Below are 22,669 nucleotides of genomic sequence, written 5' to 3' on the forward strand. Positions count from 1 at the left end.
GTGAGGCATGCTGTCAATAATGTTATTGATCGCTTTTGTGACAGTTATGCCAATTCTTGTAATAATGCTTGCTGGAGTTCGTAGGGGTGACTGGCGGCACATTACCTCCTACAATCCATCTTCCCAACATGTCCCACACATGCTCTAAGAGATTCAGGTTCGGTGATCTAACAGGCTATACCACCTGTGTAAAGCCGTGTTCCAACGACCGGAGAATCTTCAGGCGGGGTACACAATCCCCCGTTTTCCCTCTCTTGCGGTTTCCTGAGGTCCTTTGATGCCTGTCTAGTTTACCGACAATTTGTCCTAAACATTTCTACATTCTGACACTGGTCAGGATGTTTTGATGTGTGTGTGTGTGTGTGTGTGCGTGCGTGCGTGCGCGTGCGTGTGTGCTTGCATGTGTGTTCTAACAGAGTATCTTTAAATTTATTTCCTTTCACTCAAAAATACAAATTTATTTCATGAGAAATAACATATAAAAGGAAAGTATTAATGCATTTCATTAAATCTAATACTCATGTTTATACTTAATGTGTCACTTTATAAATATGTTTCAGGTCTCTTGAAGCTGTCAAGAATATTTTTTCATCCCATTTTCCACAAGTGGTAAGTATTTTATAACTCTTATTCTCATTACCAATAATATCTTAATTAAATTCGAAGCATTAATAGAATTTGTTGACAAATTATGAAAGCTAGATATTCATAATTCTCTTTGGTTTCTATAAAACTACCAATTACTTTTTTAAAAGTAGTAGATAGACTTCATTAAATTTAATTAATGTTGCCCAACATTTTTCATATAAACTGTATTTCTTACTTTTATTTGTAATCATTTAATTGTGAGCTTTAAAAAACAGAACGCATCTTAATTTTCAAAAACGAGTGCAATTTTATCAAAGGATGTGGATATAGCCTTGAAATAGATAAACTTTCCCATGCAAATTTGAAAATATTGAAAGTTAATACCTAACATTTTTTACTTGTAATTTTTGGTGATAGGGATTATAATTCTAATATGTTTTTTTGTGTTATGTTTCTTCAGGAAAGTCGAAATATAATTCCCGATGATCCTGCCAGTGATCCTCATTTCAAAGAACCTGATATAGACAACATGAGAGCTCAAAAGAAAAAAGTAGGTTTTACATATATATATATATATATATATATATATATATATATATATATATATATATATATATATATATATATATATATATATATATATATATATATATATATATATATTTTCAAAATAGAAAACAAAATATTCTAACATAAATATCTGCAATCAATCATTTCTCAAGAATTCTTTTGTGTACAGCCCATCGTATTACAATTGCCATATTAATGCCTACGACACTAAAAGCAAAAATATTTACAATTTGATGTATATATATGTATATTCTTTTTTCCCTTGGAAAAACAATAAATGCCTAATTTATAAAAAGTAAAACATAAGAAATAAAAAATTTATAAAATATAAATTGTAACGGAAATTCCATCACAAAGTCCGTTAATCTCACCGCTGCCACTAAATATTACTAACAAGTAAAATTCCTTTAAAATCGACGATGAGTTCGCCTATGTAGCACAGTCAACAGGCCTCAATAACAAATAATGCCGTCTATTAAACCCTAAAAAACACGAATACACAGACGACAAAACAAAACAAAAACGTACACAAGCAACACGCAGATGCGCGCTTAGAAAAAGCAGCAGTCCGCAAATAATAATCAGTAGTAAATAGCAACCACAACACACAAAGTGGCCAGACAGAACTCAGCAAGAGGAGGAAATCTACGTAGCTATTCACTAAGGTCTCTCCAAACGTCTGCTATCCTCTACTGTCTCTTCACTTTAACTCTCTCCTATTGCCGACTCATTTCTATACGACTGACTACTCCACACGAGACTCGATGCTGCTTCAACACTTGTCTCCAAGACTCGGCGCACGGCTCAATTCTCAATCCACTAATCGCTCGAGCTCCTCTCAACGCTTCCGCTTCGTTGGACTAATCCAATTAATTCATCATTGACTCGCTATACAACTATACAGGACTGACTTCGGCTTGGACTGCTGACCTTTTTTAGCTTCCGGAGCAGGGCAGAGAAGGTTCTCGACCAATCAAGCATATATCAATTTCTATTGGTCCTATCGCCAAAATTTTTGAAGATTCTAGTATCATGCATTTTTGTTGCTAAATTCGTTGTGAAATTGCCAAATTGTAGCCAAGCCCTAGGGTCATCGATCCGGCATCCGATTAGCATCCAATAGAGCTGATCGTAAAACTTTCTTCCCTTTGATGAAACAAACTGTGTTGGAAAGCAACATTACAGGTTCGTAACATTATTTTAAATAAGTTGATACAAAGTAGAACCGCATTTGAATGAATCGCCATTTAACAAAGTTTTCTATTTGAGGAAATTTTTCGCGAGACCTTGACTTTAAACAACATTTATCTTTTAGTCAATTTCCATATTACCAAAAATATAATTTCTATTCAACGTAGTTTTATAGATTTTTTAAAAAAAATCGTTCGGATGATTTCTTATTTGGCGAAGTACCAACATAATCTATCAAATCGATTGCTATGACCTCGTGCGCCCTTGCTGTTTTACATTGGTAGAAAGTTATCGAATTTTTTCCACATTCATGAAGATATATTGATTCTAAAATATGTTACAAAACATGATATATTGCAAAATGTAACAAAAATAACACAGTGAGTGATGAAGATGCTAATTAAAGAGGTAGTTAAAAAACTTTTATTTGAAGAAATGCTTCCAGAATTTAAAACAATTCGAAAGACTAAAGTTTTCAGAAAATGTTACAGACAATGTTTTTCGATGTGTTACAAAAGTGTGAACATTTTTATGAAAAATGTATTCTTTATAATAAATATATATAAATAAGAATTGCAGATATTTTCACATTTAAGAACACGTGCTAAAAAGTAAGGTATATAGGCGAGTTTCATTTTTTTTCTTCTAATGAAACTTTTAAGTGGAGTGATATGCCTTCATTAAATAGAGAATCGAGTGCGTATTATTAAACTTTATTTATCAAGATGATGTAGCATATCATGTAGAAGATATGAAAGAGAGTTCGTAGTGTTATTAAAAGCTTTGAAAAACTACCAATTTTTAATAGCCCTTATATAAGGGCCTTAAAAGTGCTTATATTTCTTTTTGTAGAAAAAGATAAAATTTCACGACATTTTAGTATCATTATAATCAAAAATTCTGTCTTAATGTTGATCTTATTTTTCTCTAAACATGCTTAAACAGTATTTTTTTTATTAAGATGAAATTTGACTGTGCACTATGTGAAATATTAAATCCAGAATTAAAATCTTGTAATCTGAATTCTGTTTTCTTAATTTGTTTCTTTTGTATTATAGGCAAAAATATTTGTTCTATAATTAAAATGTATCACCCATAAGTAGCTTGGTTGCACCTAAAATTCCTATGGATATTCCAAAAGAAGTTTTAAGGGAAATACTAAATTGAGCATTTGCAAGTTTATGTCGCATATGAAATACTTCAAAATTTTCTTCTGTTTTACAAAACGAGAGTTTTATATTGAAGACTAGTGCTCTACAAACTTTCGTCAAACATCCCATGGGAGTTTGTTGAAGAGAATTTAAGAATGCGCAACTTCTTTTTCAAATCGGATGTTTTAGTTCGAAAAATCGGTAAAAAAAAAAAAGGTTCTTTGTTGAAGTGCAAAACGCGATCAGCTCTGATGGGATAAAAAAGTCTCTACATATGAAATTCATGATCAAGTCTTTGAAGTTCATGAGCAGACGTGATGCATGCAATGGGTAGATGTGTTGAACATTAATATCATCCTCCTGAAGACAAGGACAGATCCTATACTGCACACCAAACTCAAGATTTGATACAAAACTTCAAGAGAGAGATATGGGACCATCCTGTATTTAGTCCTTACTAATTACTTTTTTATCCCACAAAAGAATGATTATTTCTCAGCAACAATGTTCTCTTCAGATGATGAAATCATAAAATACCAAGAAGGGTTAATGGGGAAAAAGCGTGATTTCTATTAAATAGGAATAAACAGCTGATCCTCTGTTTACAAGGGTCTGATAAATAATCCGATTTGATCTGACGATTACGTGGGAAAGTGATGTATATTCCTCTTGTATATCATCAATTCATTCATTTCTAAAATTTTTTAATTAAATATTTTTTGTATAAAAAATTATACTATTATTTCTTTTTATATTTTACTATCAATTACTTCTATATAATTTTATTCTATTTTTAGGAGCTGGTAGAATACAAGAAGAAACAAAAAAGTATTTACAGATTAAATATATGATTTGTAATGTGAGAATTTTTGCTCTTCTAGTCATTTCCTATTTATTTAAACTAATAAATTTAAAAAAATTATGAAAATTCTAATTTGCTGTTTGTTAATAAATAAACCAACAACTATAAGTTATTACTCATTGATGTAGATTTATTTTTATGAATAAAGATTTTACATTGACATTTTTTATTCACTTAATTCAAAAATAATTCTTACAAATTAGATTGTTTAAACAATAAAAGAAAACTCGAGCAGATTACAATTTATTTTCAATTTAATTATATATAACTGAATATTTTCTTCATTTAAACATTTCTAGAATTTTATAACGAAACTAGTTCTAACTTGGCGCGGTCTGAATAAGCTCAGTGATAGAATGCTATGGAACTGAAAGCGACAGTTCGCAAGTTCATATCTGACTGCGTTTCTAAATCTGGAAGATTCGAGCCATTTCGTCGTGTGGATAAAAACAGATGTAAGGTTTAGTTCCTTGAATAACGTCTCGAATTGAGATTAGCAAGTGTTATCTTTGACTTTAGGTTTATCCACAGAAAATTCATCTATGTGACAATATAATAGAGAAGTAATATTTCAATCAGTTATGATTATCAGGTCAAAGAATTTTCTTTAACTGATAATTGATGTAAAAAATTGTCATTAAAAAACTAATAATAGAAAAAATTATTTTATTTTAATGGCTACCTCATCTTATCAAGAAACTCAACGAGAGAAAATGAGCTACTGGATTATAAAAGTAGAATCTTTAATTTGATATTTCACAGCTTGACACTTGCTATTGCTATCATCAAAAGTATCAGCAGAGGTGTTTAACATAATTTAAAACTAGAAAAAATAAATTTATGAATGTGTGTATGCTGCAAAACTATTCGATTGTTGTTTGGTTATAATTATTACACCATTTCAAATCATACCATCTATTTTTATTGTTTATAATTTCTATAATAGGTTTTTATTTTTGATGAAAATTTCCAATTTTTCGCATTTAAAATCATTAATCCAAATTCCGAAAGACTTATTGTTCAGATTATGGTTGATTTTTTTCCCCTGATTAATAGAGATTTGGATGAATGAAAATAAATGTGATCTTTCCGGCTTATTTTACAACTAATCTGGCATCAAGGTTTTTACCTCGACTTCTTTCCGCATTCTGAATTTTTAAAAAAAGAAGAAAAAAGGGTAATTTAGTTTTATTTATTAGTATTTATATTCATTATTTTTCCTTGAGGTATGTGCCTCTGTTATATTATTCATAAATATCATTTTTAATATTCATGATCTGATGTTCAGGAACGTTGTTTCCATCATTTATTTTACTCCTGAAATATTTGAAAAACATCTTATTTCTCAAATGCAAATGATACTGTTATTAAAAGATTTAGAAATTTGCTCTATCTCTAGCTATGCTGTTGCCGAGTGTTAGCTGCTTTTGCGAGAATTGAAAAACAAAGTGATTTTTCACATAAATCTAAAAAATTTAAGATGTTTACTCTTTGCTTTTCATGCAAAAAAAGCTATTTCATATAATTAATAAGATTATTTTTATTATTACATTATATCATGTAATTTATTCTGTTTAACACATAAAATAACCATAAGTTCTAAACAATAAGCTAATAAAACAGACTTCTAATAAGCCAAATTTCCAATTAGGGAAACCTACTGCCATTTGAAATCCTTTAACTTTCTCTTATATTGCTGAAAACGTTTTAATTTGTAAAAATCTTGGGGATGAGAGTTTATTAGAAAATTATCTTTTAAATAAAACAAAATTGATTCCTAACTTTTGTGCCCTGCATGTCCATCCTAGTTATGCAATTGCATATATATATTTGGATGGGAAAAATGTGCATTTTGATGCAATATTTAAAAATTTTAATTCATTAAAATTTAACCTGAATTTTGACATTTTTAATACGATAATTTTCGAAAATAATGCACAAAAATAAATTTTATAATTTTTCAATTTTTTTCTGAATTTTGACTATTCAAAAAAAAAAATAATAATAATGCCTAATTTCCGATAATTACATTGATGCAATAAAATTCAAACTGCCTTTTATCAGATATTTAATCGAGTGATTTTTTTTCCATTGTTGAAAATCAGAGAAGGATTTTATTTAATATCTGTGTAATTCACAAAGCAAACAAAAACATTAAGTTGCAGTACTATGAAGGTCAGAAGACAGATGAACCGAATATTTCTATTTTTAATAGCTTTGTAACGTTATGGGACTGTCTCCATTATAAAGGTTGATGTACATAATAAACAGAATTTAGGTAAGATAATTAAAATAACATGTCTTTAATGTCAGAATCATGGATATGAAGTTATGTCTAAATGATTTTCTGAAATCAAATATAATCAATATTCCGGGTGAACCAGTTGGTCACCTCACACGACTAGTATAAAACAATATTTAAACACTGAAAATAAATTATTTAAAAAGTATTTATGGATTCTTAGATGTTTTGTCAAAAGCTAATATTAAATAGATTTTTAATTTCTCACATACAAAAGAAGGAAAAATATCATAATTTTAAAGTGTTTGTTACAACTGATTAATTTATTAATCCTCTATTAGTAAAAAAAAAAAAAAAAAAAAAAAAAAAACTTGAAAATTTCATACCAAACAATGCTCAGTATATCAGTTAATTAGTTATAAAAATAAATAATGAGTATATTTCATTAAAATTCATCAACTTGTATTTAATAGCTTTCACTTGTAAATGATTACTGTTTTACATTAATTTCTTTCTTATACATATGTAGTTTGAACTATTAAAAATAGTGATATTTAGGCATACAAAAAAATTTTTAGAAGGCACACACACACAAAAAAATCTGCATTATTAAAATATTAGATTGAATAAGTTTCAGAAGGTCCAATTAAAAGTAATTGAACAAAGCAGGAAATATAAATTTCACTTTTATTTCATAACTTGATACACTGGTAATTTTAAATAAAACGAACAAGTTAATTACAGCACAAAAATAATCTAGAATATATCTGGTTAAATTAGAGGACTTCCATACCATTTTATTATAAAAAAAGAAAGAAATCATAATATGCTGCTGAATTAATATTTCAAATATTTATATAATCACTTTTCCAAAATGTTTCGATGGGGTTTATATAACATGCTGACAACATTTATGTATATATCATATATATTTAAACTCAACCAATGAATAAATATACAATGCATCTTATGAAGTATCAAAAAAGTGCATTATTATCAACAGATTTCAATGCTAAATTTTTCACATACACAACATACATTTAATGAAGGAACAGGAAAAGAGCTAAAATGTAGTGCTTTTTTTGTTTAAAAAAAATTGCTCGGATTAAATAAACAAATATAAGTGTAATTTAATAGTGCTTATAATAAACAAAAAAAAATTTCAAGATTATAAATGTAAATCAACAATATAATATTAATGAATATTCATTAATTTTTTTTTAACACAGCAAAATGAAATTTCAAATCTCCAAACGAATATACACATACACAAAACAACATAATATTTATTATATATTCTTTTATGTCTTTTCTGCATTTTGTTGTTGTTTCTTTAAAAAAAAAAAAATGGTAACATTTAAAGAAGTGGATCTTCAGTTTGATAAGAATAGAGTGATATTAACAGGAAATAAGTTTTTACATTCAATTGTTTATAACTTGAATTACACAAAAGTTATACAACTACCCATTATATTTAAGTTAATAAGTATATAAAAAAGTAAATATATTTGTCAATTTAAAATAAAATATTTCATCTTGTTTCTTGAACAAATACAAGCTACATAAATTTTTGTGGAAGTTTAATCTTGATCAAGTCTTTCATACACAAACAAGCACAATGCATATTATTGCTCAAGATTCGACACTTCTTGGCTTACATACTGCAAAATGATTTTTTTTCAATGAAAGTTTTAATTGTTTTTAAGCTTTAAAGACAATTTGAAATTCTACAAACTTTCAATTCCAAAGATGTAGAAATTTATCAAATTAATTATAACTAAAAAAGATGTAAAAAAAAAAAAAACTATGAAATCTTCCACATAAGTTTTATCTGATGAAGGAAATTAAAATCCAATGAAAACCTGAAATTCATAACAGAATAGATAGAATTTTTAATTCAAAATATAAAAAACTATTTTTAAAGAAAAAAAATTAATGTTTATTTTGGATCTTCAATTAATAAATAATATTTATCTTTTAGATAATATTCATTTATTTGAAACATATTAGAACCACTCACAGACAAAATATCTCAGAAATATCACATAACTTGCTAGAGTATAATTATATTTTGCATAGTCGAAAGAAGTTTTCATCAAACACAATATTATTCCTTGGAGGCAAATTTCACTGTACAATATACATCCCACTACACAATATAAACTCACTAATTTAAAAAAAAAAAAAAAAAAAAAAAAAAAAAAAAAAATTGTCACAGTCATTCATACTTTCCTTCACTATTATTTTACAGACAAATCCATTTAAAAGCACATAATGTAAAAAAATTGGATTTCACTGAAGATATGAAGTATTTAAGAAACTTTCAGATACTTTAAGGCATGAAAATATATATCACAATACATTTGCATATGACATTCCAAAATTGCTTATTAGGCAAATTTGGTTTAGAAAGAACTTATGAATACTGCTTGCTATGACAAAGTTTAAATGCAAATGAATTTCAAATTATTATAAGAATGTTACATTCATTTAGACATATATCTGTATAGGGGAAATTTTTTCACTTGTCAACAAATTTATTTAAAATACTGATTATTGCTCCTTGCTGTATAACAATGTTTGCAAGATATGCATGCAACTGAGATATTAATTTATCGCCGAATACTTTCTAATGATTAAATCATAAAATGTGTAATGAAAAATAAAATTACAAAGTTTTACAATGAAAGAAAAACTCCTGCCTTTTTTTGTGTGGATACAATAAAAGTGCACAATGAAATATTCCTCTGAAATTTTATTTAGGATGAAGAGTAAGTAGTTTAACTAATTTATAATTCTAACATTATTATTTTTATTAACAATCAAATTGGTCATTAATGGATAATTCTATCAAGTCATTACTACTTGTTTTAAAGTAGTTTCCAGGGAAGCCTGAGCCAATTTATTTATTCAACAAATGAATATCACAAATCAACAGTTTTGTCTTAACACAATATAAAATTCAACATGAGCACACAAAATGAACAAATTCCTTTGTACAAAATGAAAGCAAATCTTTGGACTACAGCAAATCCCCGTGCTTTTTATTATTTATATATGTTATAAAATATCACACATACAAACACACACACACATACACTCATGATAAGTATGATAAACATTTTAATGTTATTGTACTTTTAAATAAAATAAAACAGAATGAAAATAACTAATGGTGCACAAAAGCTGAAAAATATATGCATTAAAAATGGAATAAAAAGTGCAATGATTATTATTCTTTAGAATCTGATGATAACTCATTCTATGTAGTTAATTAATGAATTTTCAGACGATAATATTTACAATCTTAACAAAACTAAATCTTCCAGATAATGAAGTTTTGCTTAGGCACAGTCTTCACATTAATGCTAGGATTTTCAAACATCCAGCATACTTGACAATAATTTGGTCTCTATACAAGTATGTTCATATACAGTGAATGGACTAAAACCAACTACATACACCCTTTTAATCTCATGATGTAATTTTTTTTTCACAAAGGCAGCTTTTCAGTTTATGCTCTTCGATGAAAAAAAGTGCATCTGTCTTAAAATTGGACAGCAGGCTTAAGAAAAAGTAAAGATATTTTATACAGTATCTAAAATTGTTTAGTTCAAAAAGCTGATCAACAATGTACATGCAGTCAAGTTGAACAATGAAACCTATTAATGAGTATTAAAAAGTAAAAGCCAATTTCAGCCAAGTCATTAAATAATTTAAAATGCATTGTACAATATGGATGCAATGGTTTTTATTAGATACAGAGAAATGGTCAAGCAACCCTTCTTGCTGTATGATGAATATCAACACATTGTGTAGTGAGTGCTACTAGGTTAATACAGTTTCCACTAATTAAATTAAAATTCAGGATACCATATATCCTTTATCCAAACCTCTGGTCATTCAATAAGTAGTGAATGTTCCAATGAATGAATTAAATATATGGCAAAATCAACAAGCCATTTATCTCTCTCAGATGTGGATAACAATCTTTATAAAGAAAATGAAGAGTTCGTCCCTGTTAGCTGGATTCCAAGACTTGGATCACTCTCTGGATAGAAGCTAATTCTCGATTGCCAACTGAACCCTGAAAAATCATGACCAAGTTACAGGATTAAAGAAGTATAGGGTAATATATTAAAATAATAAAAAATACATAAAATTTAATACATTTTAAAAAAGATAATTGTAAAGTTAAAATATTAACTTCATCTTTAAAAATCCAATACAGCGACAAAGAAAAAGAAATCTTCCTTCTTAAATAACAATATATTATTTTCAATAATTCACAACAAAGTGTCTACTGAGGCTCATGAAAGGAGGAGTGGCGGTTAGGGAAAGGATAAATACATTTTTCGGTTTCAAATTATTGTCATAGTCTTACTTTTCAAATATTTTTTATAATCTTAATTAAATATTATATCATTAAGTAAAATACATATTAGGAATATAACTAAATTATTTCTAAATATATTTGAAGTTTGCAACAACATAACAAGTGAATACCTATCTTTTCTCCCATTCCTCTCTGTTTTCATTAAACAAGACTCGCAGCTATTTATTAGTAAATAATAACAAAAAGAAACATTTTCATAAATGGCTGATATGGATTTCAAATTATTTATCTATCCAAGAGATTTCAAGTACATTTTTTATGAAATTTCAAATAGCTTAAAAGTTTATTGCTCTCAACAAAAATTATGACCTAACATGTATTGCTGTAACATTAGCATGTAACAGCAATATGTATAATTATTAATTTAACAGGAAACTTCACATTAAGATACATTTTAGAGTTAAAAATAAATATTCTGATGAAAATTCAAATTTAGTTTTAAAAAATTAAATTTTACTTTTTGGCAAAGATAAATATATAAACCAAAGTACATAATATATTTCCACAGTTTACTATTTTTCAGAGGAAATTAAAAATAAATTTTGTTTCATGTCTGGCAGGCATTCTGATATTAAAACATAAAATTGTGGCAAACCAAATTAGGTACAAAAATAAGATATTTTTAACTCTTATATCAGAAATCCAAGTAGAAGTAAAATAAAAAGTGACTTAAAAAAGTTATAGAAATTGCTTTGATGATTTGAATATTTAGGATGCTTTAAACTGTTAATTATAAAATTATTTCTAAACTTGGAAAATTAATAATTTTACCATTATTCAAAATAAAAAAATATGTTCATAGAAAATATGAGGAGTTTGAACAGATAGAATATTACATATATTTTTAAAAGGTGCACTTACAGTTAAAGTTACAAAGCTCTTAAATTTTTTCAGAACATCAACCATGACATCAAATTTTCCATCAGGAAGATAATCTTTCATAACATCAGCAAAATCCTATAAGATAAATTTATTTAATGTAAAGAATGGAATAAAACTGTTCAGAAAAAAAGAAAAAAATTCTGAAATAATAAAAAAAGCATTAATTTAAAAATTATTAATTGCAATGTATTCTTCATTTTACAAAAACAAATTAATTAATATCATAGGTTCTAAAAAATTTAACTTTAATTACAGACAAATTTTAAAAGTGGTTTCTTTCATAACAATGATGTAGAAATTCAAATTAGAACTCACTGGATTTTTTTGAGCAACACAACCTAATAAAATAACTATATATGCTGCAATAATACTGTGTTCCATGTGCTTGCCAGCTTTTTGGAGTGCTAATGTGGAGAAAAAGAAAACAAATGAATAGTTAAGAATTTTGAAAAATGAACAGTAACATGATGAGAATACAATATATATATTTTTTAATAAAAATAAAATTATTTTAAATATTAATTAAATAACTAAGGATAACAATCAACAGACACAGTGAATATCAGACTTTAAATAAAAACAGAGAATTTGAAGAAACATAATAAGCTAAGTTCATACTGTTTTTGTATTTAAATATTAAATTCTAAATGTGAAAATAAGTGTGACTTACTTTTCATTAAAGTTTCCTCTAAATCATCAGCTGCAGTTTCTACATCCTTCTTTTCTATGAATGCAGCATGTTTTTCTTCTTGTGTACTAAGAAGCTCATCAGCTTGTTCTTCGGATAATCTGGCTGCATCCAATCTTGACAGCATAAGCTATATTAAAGTAATGTATAAAATCTATTTCGGAAATTCATGAACAATTATCAATAACATAGAAAAATATCGATTAGTTTTTCTCGGTCAATAATATATGTGACTGACATTAATGTTTTATCCAATTTAGCATGTGGCATTTGGATTACATGAATTACATAAAGATAATATAATCTAAAAAGATCTATTTTTACAAAATCTTAAGAAACAAAATGGTTGATCTAGTAGTTAAAATAATAATGTATAAATTTATGTTAATAAAAACTATGAAATCTTTACAAAATAAAACAATTTCTTTAAAAAATTACTCCCATTTTACATTTATTAATTTAAAAAATCTTCCTAATTTCTTATAACCGTTGAAAAAATTTACTCTTCTACTCTTATCATCAATAATAATGAGTTATTTCCTTTGAAACAATTAATTGAAAAATTTCAAAATTTATGAATACAGAAATTAAACTGTCTACTTAATTTCATTTTTATATTCATTAACTGCAAAGCCTTAAATAATAATATAGAGGAAAATAAACAGGGAAAAATAATGAGATTTTAAATTTCATCATATATACACACAAAAAATTAAAATATAAATAGAATTAAAAAATAACCAAATAAAAACTGAAGAAAATATGTCATGAATTCCTTATTCTATAAAAATTTTAATTTAACCATATTAGTATTCCATTTTAAAGCAACACTAAAGCTATTTTAAGATGTACATCATAAATTTGAACCACTGAGGATGAAATCTGAGTTGGCACCTACTACCCCTTTTCCAAGCTTCTGCACCACAGGCAGAATATTATATAATTCCTATGTCCTATTATATAATTTCTTAACAATGTATAAGATGGCATATAATTTTTTTATACAGAATTTTAAGTTATGACCAGAAATAAAATATACATTTTATTATTTTTCTTCTCTTTTTCCTAACTGATTTGATGAGAGAATCCAATATACATGTAGCTAGAGATTGCAATATCGGACCAAAAGTTCAATACCAGTATTCGGTATTTTTTAGATCTAAATACTGGAATACCGGTTTTAATACCGGTAGTAGAAATTTTAGGAAAAGAAAGAAAACACAGGTGTTTCTTTGTTTTACCTGCCAGTTTTATTAGAGAGTATAAATATCACAAAAAATAATTTGTATCTTATGAATTGTTACAGTATATAAAGAATTTTAAAAAGTAAAGGAACATCTTGTTTATTTAAATCACAAAAAACTGTAAATATCACTATTCAATCTGTGGTACTATTACAAATTTTTGAAATGTTATCTTAAAAAAAAAAATAACACATCAATTGTATCGTCATTAAGCCTGGAACATAATTTTGTGCAAAAATTACCAGCTGTCAAAAACGCTCTTTCAGCATCTATGCTAGTTGGTGGTACTGTTAGCAATGTGCGATATACTTTTTACAAGTATTTACCTCTAAATCTCTCATTTTCAAATAAATCGATTTCTTGTCGGATGGTTTCAGATATAGCTGATTTCTGTATTGTATTTTGATTTTTTGAATTTTTTTTTATTTATTGCTAATTCTAATTTTTGTTCAAGAGACAATTCCTTTTCACTATCGACATTAATGTCATCATAATCTTCGATAACTGTACCGAATTCTTCTGAATGTGGATAGGTTTGTAAGTAAAAAAGTTTAAGCAAATTTACTATAAACTTGATCAGATTTGAATTGAATAGTCTCTTTTCTTCTTTTTCATTTTAAAAATCATTATGATTATGTAAATACCATAAGACATTCTGTATTGCTAATTATCTGTAATGTTTACGTCTCATAAAACTGCGAGTCTTCATTGTTAAATGTATATATCCCCTCCTTTCATCTTTCCTCTCACCCCTATTTTGTCAACTTAAACCCATCCTAACACATGCGCAAAAATGCGGAGGGTTTTACAATCCGTTGTCAAACAGTATATCACTTTTCTTGATTGTACGATGCAACTTTGTATCGACAGTCTAATTAATCTCGCATGTTAGGGAGACATAAAAACAAAAACATATACTATTTTGCTATGTTAGCAATCCCTGAACATATAGCGGAGACAATTTTAAAAAATTCTAGTTAATACCGAAAAAATGGTATTTAAACTTGTGAATACCGGTATTTGGTATTGCAATCCCTACATGTAGCATATAATTTTTGAATTTATTACTTACAATATTAAACTGTTTTCAAAAAATACAAACACAACAAGAACTTACTTCAATAAGAGCTTCAGTGGCAGGCATCTCAAAACCATCATTAACTGTATCAAAAGAACCTATACCACACATATTTATAAACTTGGCACTATTTTCAGGGCAGTATTCAACAAGGTTGATCATAAGTCCCAGAGACTAAAATAAAAGAAGAAAAATTTTAAATCTTTCTCTCTCTCTCTCTCAAATAAAAAAATCATTTTCAATGTACAATTAACAAAGACATAAAAAGGAACAAAGAAAAACATATTCGAAATATCTAGATAACACCTACTAAAACAAGAAGATCAAATCTTTTTTCCACAGGCACAGCTCTAGGTACTTGTAGTATTAGTATAAGTATTTGATCCATTAAGCCATCTTCTGATGAGAAGTGAGCATCATTCAGAGCTAAAGTAAGAAAATTTTATGATAAAATTGCTAATACATTCAGAAAATTATTGAAATAATTATAATTGACTTTATGCTTATAGAAAAATATTACTAAAAAAACCAAATATGCATTTTCTACATCTTTTATTTTTTGTTATTGTTGTTAACCTATTGAGACCAAAATTTGATACAGAATTAAAACTTTAGTAAATTAGTAGTAAGTTCACTAACCAAATTTAATTAATCTACATAATAGTATTTTTGTGTAGTCACATTCACATACACATAAATGTATAGAACGAACAGATGCTCAACGCTTTCATAGATTTGGCTAAAATTTAGTTGATGAACCTATACAAAACATGCTGAAACTGTGCATAACATTTTATTTACCTGGCTTCTTACATTTTAAATGTACTTGTTCCCAGAAAAAGACTCAATTTCTATGAATGGACTTCATTCAAAATTTATAGAAATGGATAAATTTAGCATGAAGGATACATACCAAATTTAATTGGTCAAATACAAACAATTCTCAACTATCGTATTCATACAATGACAGAAATAATTCCAAAAATATGTTTTGCAAATTTAAAAATCTCTGAAAAATGGAGATTCTTTAAAATCTTGAATTTGAAAGTTTATATCACTTTTTAATTACATACTTTGTATACGAGAAAATAAACAAAAAATAAATTGGATACGAACACAATGAATAAAACTTTTATTTCTCCTACTTTCATTTCATTAATAATTTTGATAAATAACTTTAAAAATGAAATTAATTCTATAATTAAATAAAAAACTAAGTCAGAACAAAACACATTTAAAATTATTAACATCTTGAATTTTGATCACTTTAAAAAGAATAAAATAAAAATTAGAATATTATTTATAGGAATGTATAGATGTGCCTTTTATTAAAGCAATTCTCAGAACAAAAATAAATTGTGATAGATTGTAATAATCATATTAAAAGGAAATATTTATAATATTATCAGTCCCAATTACCACACAGAAAATAATTTTTAGTAGACACTTTATTTAAATATAGAGATTATTTTATGTTATTATTAACATAGAGCAATCATAAATTCCATTAATTTAAAACTCTATCAGTATATAAATATAAAAGTAAAAATATTCAAACATTTACCTCTCCAAGTAAATAATAATTCTTTTTGTATGAATGTATATAAATATTTAGCTCCGTCAAAAGAAATTTTAAAGAGGCTAAACATGTCTTTTAATATGCAAACTGCAGTTTTTTCATATTTTAATGAAATGAATTAAATATTATATATTATATATATATTTGCTGCTTCAAAGCAAAATATGTCTTGCTGCTTAGAGGAATCCAAACAATTGTTTTCAAGAATGCATTTTCCTCTCTTTTCAAATCTCTCTATCAAGAATGCATTTTTCTCTCTTTTAAAACCTTTCTATCAAAAATACATTTTTCTCTCTTTTAAAATCTAATTAATAATAATATTCTAAATAAATAATGATTTTCTTTTCTTTTAGATCATATCTGAAAATAAAACATTTTTTATCCAACATCTCATCCATGTTAATAATGCTTAAAAATTAATTAATTTGAAAGAAAAATAAAAACTGCTTACGAATTCGGTAAGTTATGTTGCTAAGTATTTTTAGAAGATTCAACAAACATGAAAGAAGAGGAGATTCTTCTTTCCCATTTTTCTGCGAAGGTTCATCTGTAGTAATGTCTATTTCAATGGGTTTTTGCTCAAGTAAATGAAATTTGCAGAGTTTCATTAAGCTAAAAGTAAAAGAATTATAAGTTTCCAATGAAAAAAAAAATCAAAATGTAAAAACATGCAGATTTAAAGCTTTATTTATTTTACCTTTTTTAAATTTTAAAACTGATACTGTAGTTTAGGATTAATTATAAAAATTTTGTAATTTAAATGTTTTTTCATATAACATTAATTTTCAATGTAAGTAAAACTTAAGTATTGCAGATCACTGACTAATTTTAAGCTTATAAATGTAAGAAACTAATTAATATTCATTAAAAAATGATAAATGCTATGAAAGATGTAATAAATGTTCCAAAAGAATTTGTCAGCATTAAAGCATTAGGATGTAATACAAATATTTAGCCTAATATTTAGTTCCATTTTCCCTCCTGTTAGATAAATTTCAAAATATTAACTTTAAGTACTTTTCATTAAGTATTTTTTAAAAATTACATACTTCAAGCAAGACAAAATTAAAGAAGAATTCTTGTAATTAAACAGGTACTCTTGATTTTCTGCATTCATATGTGTCACCTAAACAGAAAATAAAAATAATTATCGTATATGCAATAAAACGCACAGCAGAAGAGTATACAAGGCTATGAAACTTTCAGATAAATCGAATACATACATTTTCTAAGACTCTTAAACAGCGATCAATTTTTCTGATTTTATCCAGCTGTACATCTGTGGGTAAACTGATAACTTGTTTTTCATCAGGAATTAATAATTCCGTAGATGAAGTCACTGAAATTTTGAAAGAAAGATTATATTATATAGTTATTTCAGAAAAATAGCAAATGCAAAAATTATAATACAACTTTGAAAAAATACAAAGATAAATTTATTTTACCAGTATCAACAATTCTATCTAAACCACGAAGTGTTCTCATTTCTTCTTTAAACCATTCACCAGCTTTTCTTGAAGTCAAACTTAGTAATGTTTCCATAGCTAAAATACCCGTCTGCAGAAAAAAAAAAAAGAAAAACAAGAAAAAAAAGTGAAATTACCACTCAAATTTTCACTGATATTTTTAAATTGTTAGCATGTTAATTGAATAATAACATTTTGTATTTCTTATAAATTGCAACATAGGAATGAGGAAATTATACTACTGTGGTCAATTACACACAAAAAACTAATTTAATAGTTTAATAGATTTTAATTGTCTATTTATTTAAAGAGAGATGGGCCAGGGTTAATATTTCCAACCATTTCAGGATCTGAAATTAACTAAACAAATTACCTTTGATAATAATTAAGTATTTTGAATTGATCCTTAAGTTTACAGAAGATTTCATTTCTTTTCATTTCAATACTTTTATACAACTGTCATGATTTTTATGGTTTACAGCATGTGCAGACATTATGTTTGCACACAAAGAGAGACAGATAGATATTCATACTATTTACATGTTTAATGCGTGTGATCCTTAGCTAATCAGTTAGATGAGAAATATTAATATGCAGAGGTAGAGAAATTCCATCAATCATGGTTACGTATGGTAGGCCATCCCTCAAAGCGTAATGGCTATTTAGTATAAGTAATTCATTTTGTTTAGTTGTAAAAACTATCTAAGGATAGGAACGGAAAGAAAAGAAAAAAAAATCTACAACATTGTTTATTATTTTTTCCCAGTTGAAAAATGTAAAATTTTATAATTATAATATTATCATATTGAAACTGAAATAATTTTTAAAAAAAATATTGCCAAACAAATAATTTAAAGCACATCCAGATTCATAATTTCACAAAAGGATGATTGGTTTCAGCCTCTCTCACAAGAATTAAAATTTATTTAATTCTGGTAAATAACAGCATTTACAAATTCTTACATTGTTCTTAAACAATTAATGTTAGGATAGTTCCTAACAATATTTGTTGAATAAGCAAAGAAATGGAGTTTCAGTATGTTTACTGTAAAATATAGTAACCTACTAATTAATATTGTGAACAAAATGCTATTTAATTTAAGTGATATAAATTCCTTAGAAATAATTTTTCAAAGAATCTTTTATTAACAAAAAAAAAAAAAAAAAAAATTCAAACATATTTTTAATGCAGAAAAAACTATATATTAACATGAATACTATTGAATTTTTATATAAATAAGTTAATAAAAATTTCAACATATCGGAGATACTACAGAATCACAGATGCTTTTAATAGATAAATGTGCCTCCCCACTTTTTTTTTTTTTTTTTTTTTTTTAAGTAATAGGAGAAATGGTTTTTGTTTTGTTCAAAGACAAATAATTAAAAGGAAATTGAGTCTTTTTTAAAATCTGAATTTCAGCAAAAAATAAATAACTAAATAAAAAAAAATCTATCTCTGTGGACTCGACTATTTCTATTAATAGAATTGCAGAGAAAAAAATATAAAAGACGTAAATATATTTTTTAATCCATAATAATTTCTTAAGTTTTGTTCCATAGAAATTTTACATGTTTCATGCAATATCAGGAACTTACATTTATATTATCTAGTTTCAGATGCTTAGCATGACCCTTTTGTTGCATTTCTTCACACAGTGAATACACTTTTTCTCTATGTTTATCTTGCATAGCGCATAATGCAGGATCTTTCAGAATCAAATCAATCTCCTTCTCTGGATTTCTCATCTCAGGATCTGTCTCCAACAACTGTAGCATAAGAGATAACGTGCTAGCTTCTATGTCCATTGTAAGCCGATCCTGACTTAAAACAAACATTAGCGTTGCTGTGCACAATGCCAGATTCTAAAAATAAAATGAATATTGGAAAAAATAATTATTTTCTTCAGTTACAAATAATCTTCAATATATAGAAGATAGCAATAAAATGTTTCATAATCAATAATAATGTAATTATTGCTATAATGAAATTTGTTACTGCTTTACAAATGAGAGTTACTTTTATTTCTTCATATTCCTTTCCCCTATTCCATGATAAAAATCCTGCACAATATTTTTTTAGAAGCTAATATTTCTATTATATTTTAATTAATAAATAAGTATAAAAGCATTTTGCTTTGATGGTAAAAAAAAAAAAGGCCAAAATTCCACCCAAATTTTATTTTAAGTATTTTCCAACAAATTTTATGGGGGGGGGTCAAATTTTAAAAACTTGAAATGGATTATAATTTTAAAAATCTATTCTAAAATCAAAACAATCTTACAACTAATCTTGATGAAATAATAATTCTTTCAAATTTGATTAATAAATAAGTATACAAATTCCAGTATTAATTAATCTATGCTCCAGTAAAAAAAGAATTTTACTGGAGATTGGATTAATCTTCAAAAGACAAGAAGATCAATAAAGAGAATGAATTCTTCAAATTTAAAACATTTCCTTAATTTGCAAAGAAATGTTTTAATTAGAGAAATTATTTACAGAGGAACATTTAGTACGACAAATAATTTGACTGCTACTAAAAAAGTAATAATATAGTGCATCATCCAAAATTGCAATATTTTTCTTATTATGAATAAATAATTATTATTGAATACGATGTAAAATCTTACAATATTAAATTTTTATATAAAACCTCTGACTCCTGAAGATAACCAAAACCTGAGCACAGTTTGTTAAGAAATTTTTGAATCAAATTGGTTCCTCAGCTGGAAATTATAAAATTATTTGAGAATCCATCAAGTGAAATTTAACCCATATATATATTTTATTACCATCTAAAGCTAGTCAGCATACAAAAGCAATTTATCACAGTCAAAATGATTAGTAGACATCCTCCCCCCTCTTCAAACCATTCCTGATGATTTCTTGATTTAAACCTGCAACCCTCCCCCCCCATTTGCTCTAAAAATCGAAATTCAACTTGCTTGGTTAAAACATTCATTTAGCTTTAACTTCAATCAAAAAGTATTATATCACATTGGTGCATTTTACAGTTTCAGTATATAAATAATTCTATTGTTAATATGAAACTGAGCACAATAAAAACTAAGTTAACAAAAAAGTTTGCTTATGAGTACCAAAAATCTTGACAAATTTAAGCACAAGTTCAGAATATGCGGAATAAAAAACACACTTCACTTTAATTGCAGGCAATTTTTAATCAGTTATAAATTATATATATATATATATATATATATACTATTGCTGGAAAGTATTATTTATGTATATAGCATATATACACTTTAAACAACATTTGTAATTAACAATTCACATTTTAATTACCTTAAAACGAATTAAAATGGTAAATAATACTTGTATCGAATAACAAGCAAGTCAATTGAAGGGGGAAAAAAAAACTTATTATGATTTTTATTTTACTTAAAAAGTATGAAGATATTAATAAAATATTTCTATGATAGGACTGTATATTATGAAATCAGTAATTAAAATTCTCTAACATGCTATGAGTACTCTATTTTAAACATTATCGCTGTTCTATTCATCATGCCATCTTCTAAAATAATATGCAGCAATAACACCAAAAAAGGGAAAAAAAAGGGGGGGTTTTAAAATATAAAACACTTTAAGCAAAAAATATTAGTAACAAAACTTTTACAGAAAAAATTTTCAATTTCAAACAAAAATCTTCATAATAATAATTAAATTTTTAAAAAATTAATATACCGGATCATTTGGAGCATCTTTTAAGGCACTAAATATTTTCGGCATTGTTCCATGAGCACGGAGATGAATACGAAAGGCAGGGCCCATGCACTTTGTAGCCAGATTCAGAACACTTTATAAAATAAATATAAATAAAAATTGATACAAATTCTTTCTAATTCCAATAAAAATAAATTAACCAATTTAATACATCAAACAAACATACTCAATAAGCAATAAGGCTTTATAAAAAATTATGCATTTCAAATAGCTTACTAAGAAAATCAAAATAACAAAGGTTAAATATTTTTAATTATGAATTATTAATCAAGTTACTGAACAACTTGAATAAGTTAGTTATTAATGGCATTTTTCTTTAACACAGTATCCCCAATACAGAATTCATTCATCACATTGAAATTTGTTTTACCTGCATATGTATTGAAAGAAAATAAAGGAAATTTTAAATTTTTAGAGTAGTTTCTTTAATGTTAAATAATTCTTCAATAATATATAACCTATTTTCCAACAATTATTTCACAAACCTTTTTAAATTTAAAAAAAAAAAAAAAAACATCTCTGACAATCAATAAAGAAGAGAAAATGATAATCAGAGGATTTGATTTGAATTGTCAATTAATTATAAACAGATAAAAATAAATCTTAATACTAAAAAAATTATTTCTTTTTCAGTCAGATTTTTCACATGACATGCACCTTTAGTAATGATACATGAAAATTTTTCCAAAAACTAAAAAGTAAAATTCTTCAAACTGACCAAAAAACAAGATTATTAAATTCCCGAAGTTGAATATAAGCAATCAGAAGTTGTAAATATTAGCAATAACAAACATTACTTTGAATTTTAAATTTTTTTTTTTTAAAAATAGTAAGTTAAGAGTTTTAAAGGACACTTTTCACACTGATTTTTTATTAATCAAATTATAGAGCGAAGTCACATACGTTGAGAGCTTTTGAAATGCAATGAATGATAAAATTTTAACAAACTAATCAACACAAAAACAGAAAACAGTAAGGGAAATA

The 22,669-nt window shown here is 26.2% G+C and overlaps 2 protein-coding genes across 6 annotated transcripts in view; one reads left to right on the top strand and one right to left on the bottom strand.

The window, feature by feature from the left end:
* LOC129965737 (cytoplasmic dynein 2 light intermediate chain 1-like) overlaps positions 1 to 4,486 on the top strand; it is a 28,720-nt gene extending 24,234 nt beyond the window's left edge. For 3 of the 5 annotated variants that reach the window (XM_056079894.1, XM_056079910.1, XM_056079902.1), the window contains 3 exons: positions 561 to 609; positions 1,049 to 1,138; positions 4,298 to 4,485. In XM_056079894.1, coding sequence (XP_055935869.1) covers positions 561 to 609; positions 1,049 to 1,138; positions 4,298 to 4,351 — 193 coding nt within the window. In that variant the 3' untranslated portion in view covers positions 4,352 to 4,485. Of the gene's footprint in view, positions 1 to 560; positions 610 to 1,048; positions 1,139 to 4,297 lie in introns of all 5 variants that reach the window. The other 2 variants (XM_056079884.1, XM_056079874.1) reach the window with 1 other exon arrangement.
* Positions 4,487 to 7,317: 2,831 nt separating this feature from the next.
* The window catches only part of LOC129964976 (wings apart-like protein homolog), a 29,276-nt gene continuing 13,924 nt past the window's right edge, over positions 7,318 to 22,669 (bottom strand). Inside the window, exons 6-17 of the mRNA XM_056079146.1 lie at positions 21,647 to 21,758; positions 19,537 to 19,803; positions 17,917 to 18,028; positions 17,695 to 17,810; positions 17,521 to 17,597; positions 16,923 to 17,083; positions 15,203 to 15,318; positions 14,932 to 15,066; positions 12,553 to 12,700; positions 12,198 to 12,286; positions 11,862 to 11,957; positions 7,318 to 10,691 (exon numbers count right to left, since the gene is read on the bottom strand). Coding sequence (XP_055935121.1) covers positions 10,626 to 10,691; positions 11,862 to 11,957; positions 12,198 to 12,286; positions 12,553 to 12,700; positions 14,932 to 15,066; positions 15,203 to 15,318; positions 16,923 to 17,083; positions 17,521 to 17,597; positions 17,695 to 17,810; positions 17,917 to 18,028; positions 19,537 to 19,803; positions 21,647 to 21,758 — 1,495 coding nt within the window. The 3' untranslated portion in view covers positions 7,318 to 10,625. The remainder of the gene's footprint in view (positions 10,692 to 11,861; positions 11,958 to 12,197; positions 12,287 to 12,552; positions 12,701 to 14,931; positions 15,067 to 15,202; positions 15,319 to 16,922; positions 17,084 to 17,520; positions 17,598 to 17,694; positions 17,811 to 17,916; positions 18,029 to 19,536; positions 19,804 to 21,646; positions 21,759 to 22,669) is intronic.

Source organism: Argiope bruennichi, chromosome 1 (assembly GCF_947563725.1).
Source record: "Argiope bruennichi chromosome 1, qqArgBrue1.1, whole genome shotgun sequence".
In the NCBI taxonomy this organism is placed as follows: domain Eukaryota; kingdom Metazoa; phylum Arthropoda; class Arachnida; order Araneae; family Araneidae; genus Argiope; species Argiope bruennichi.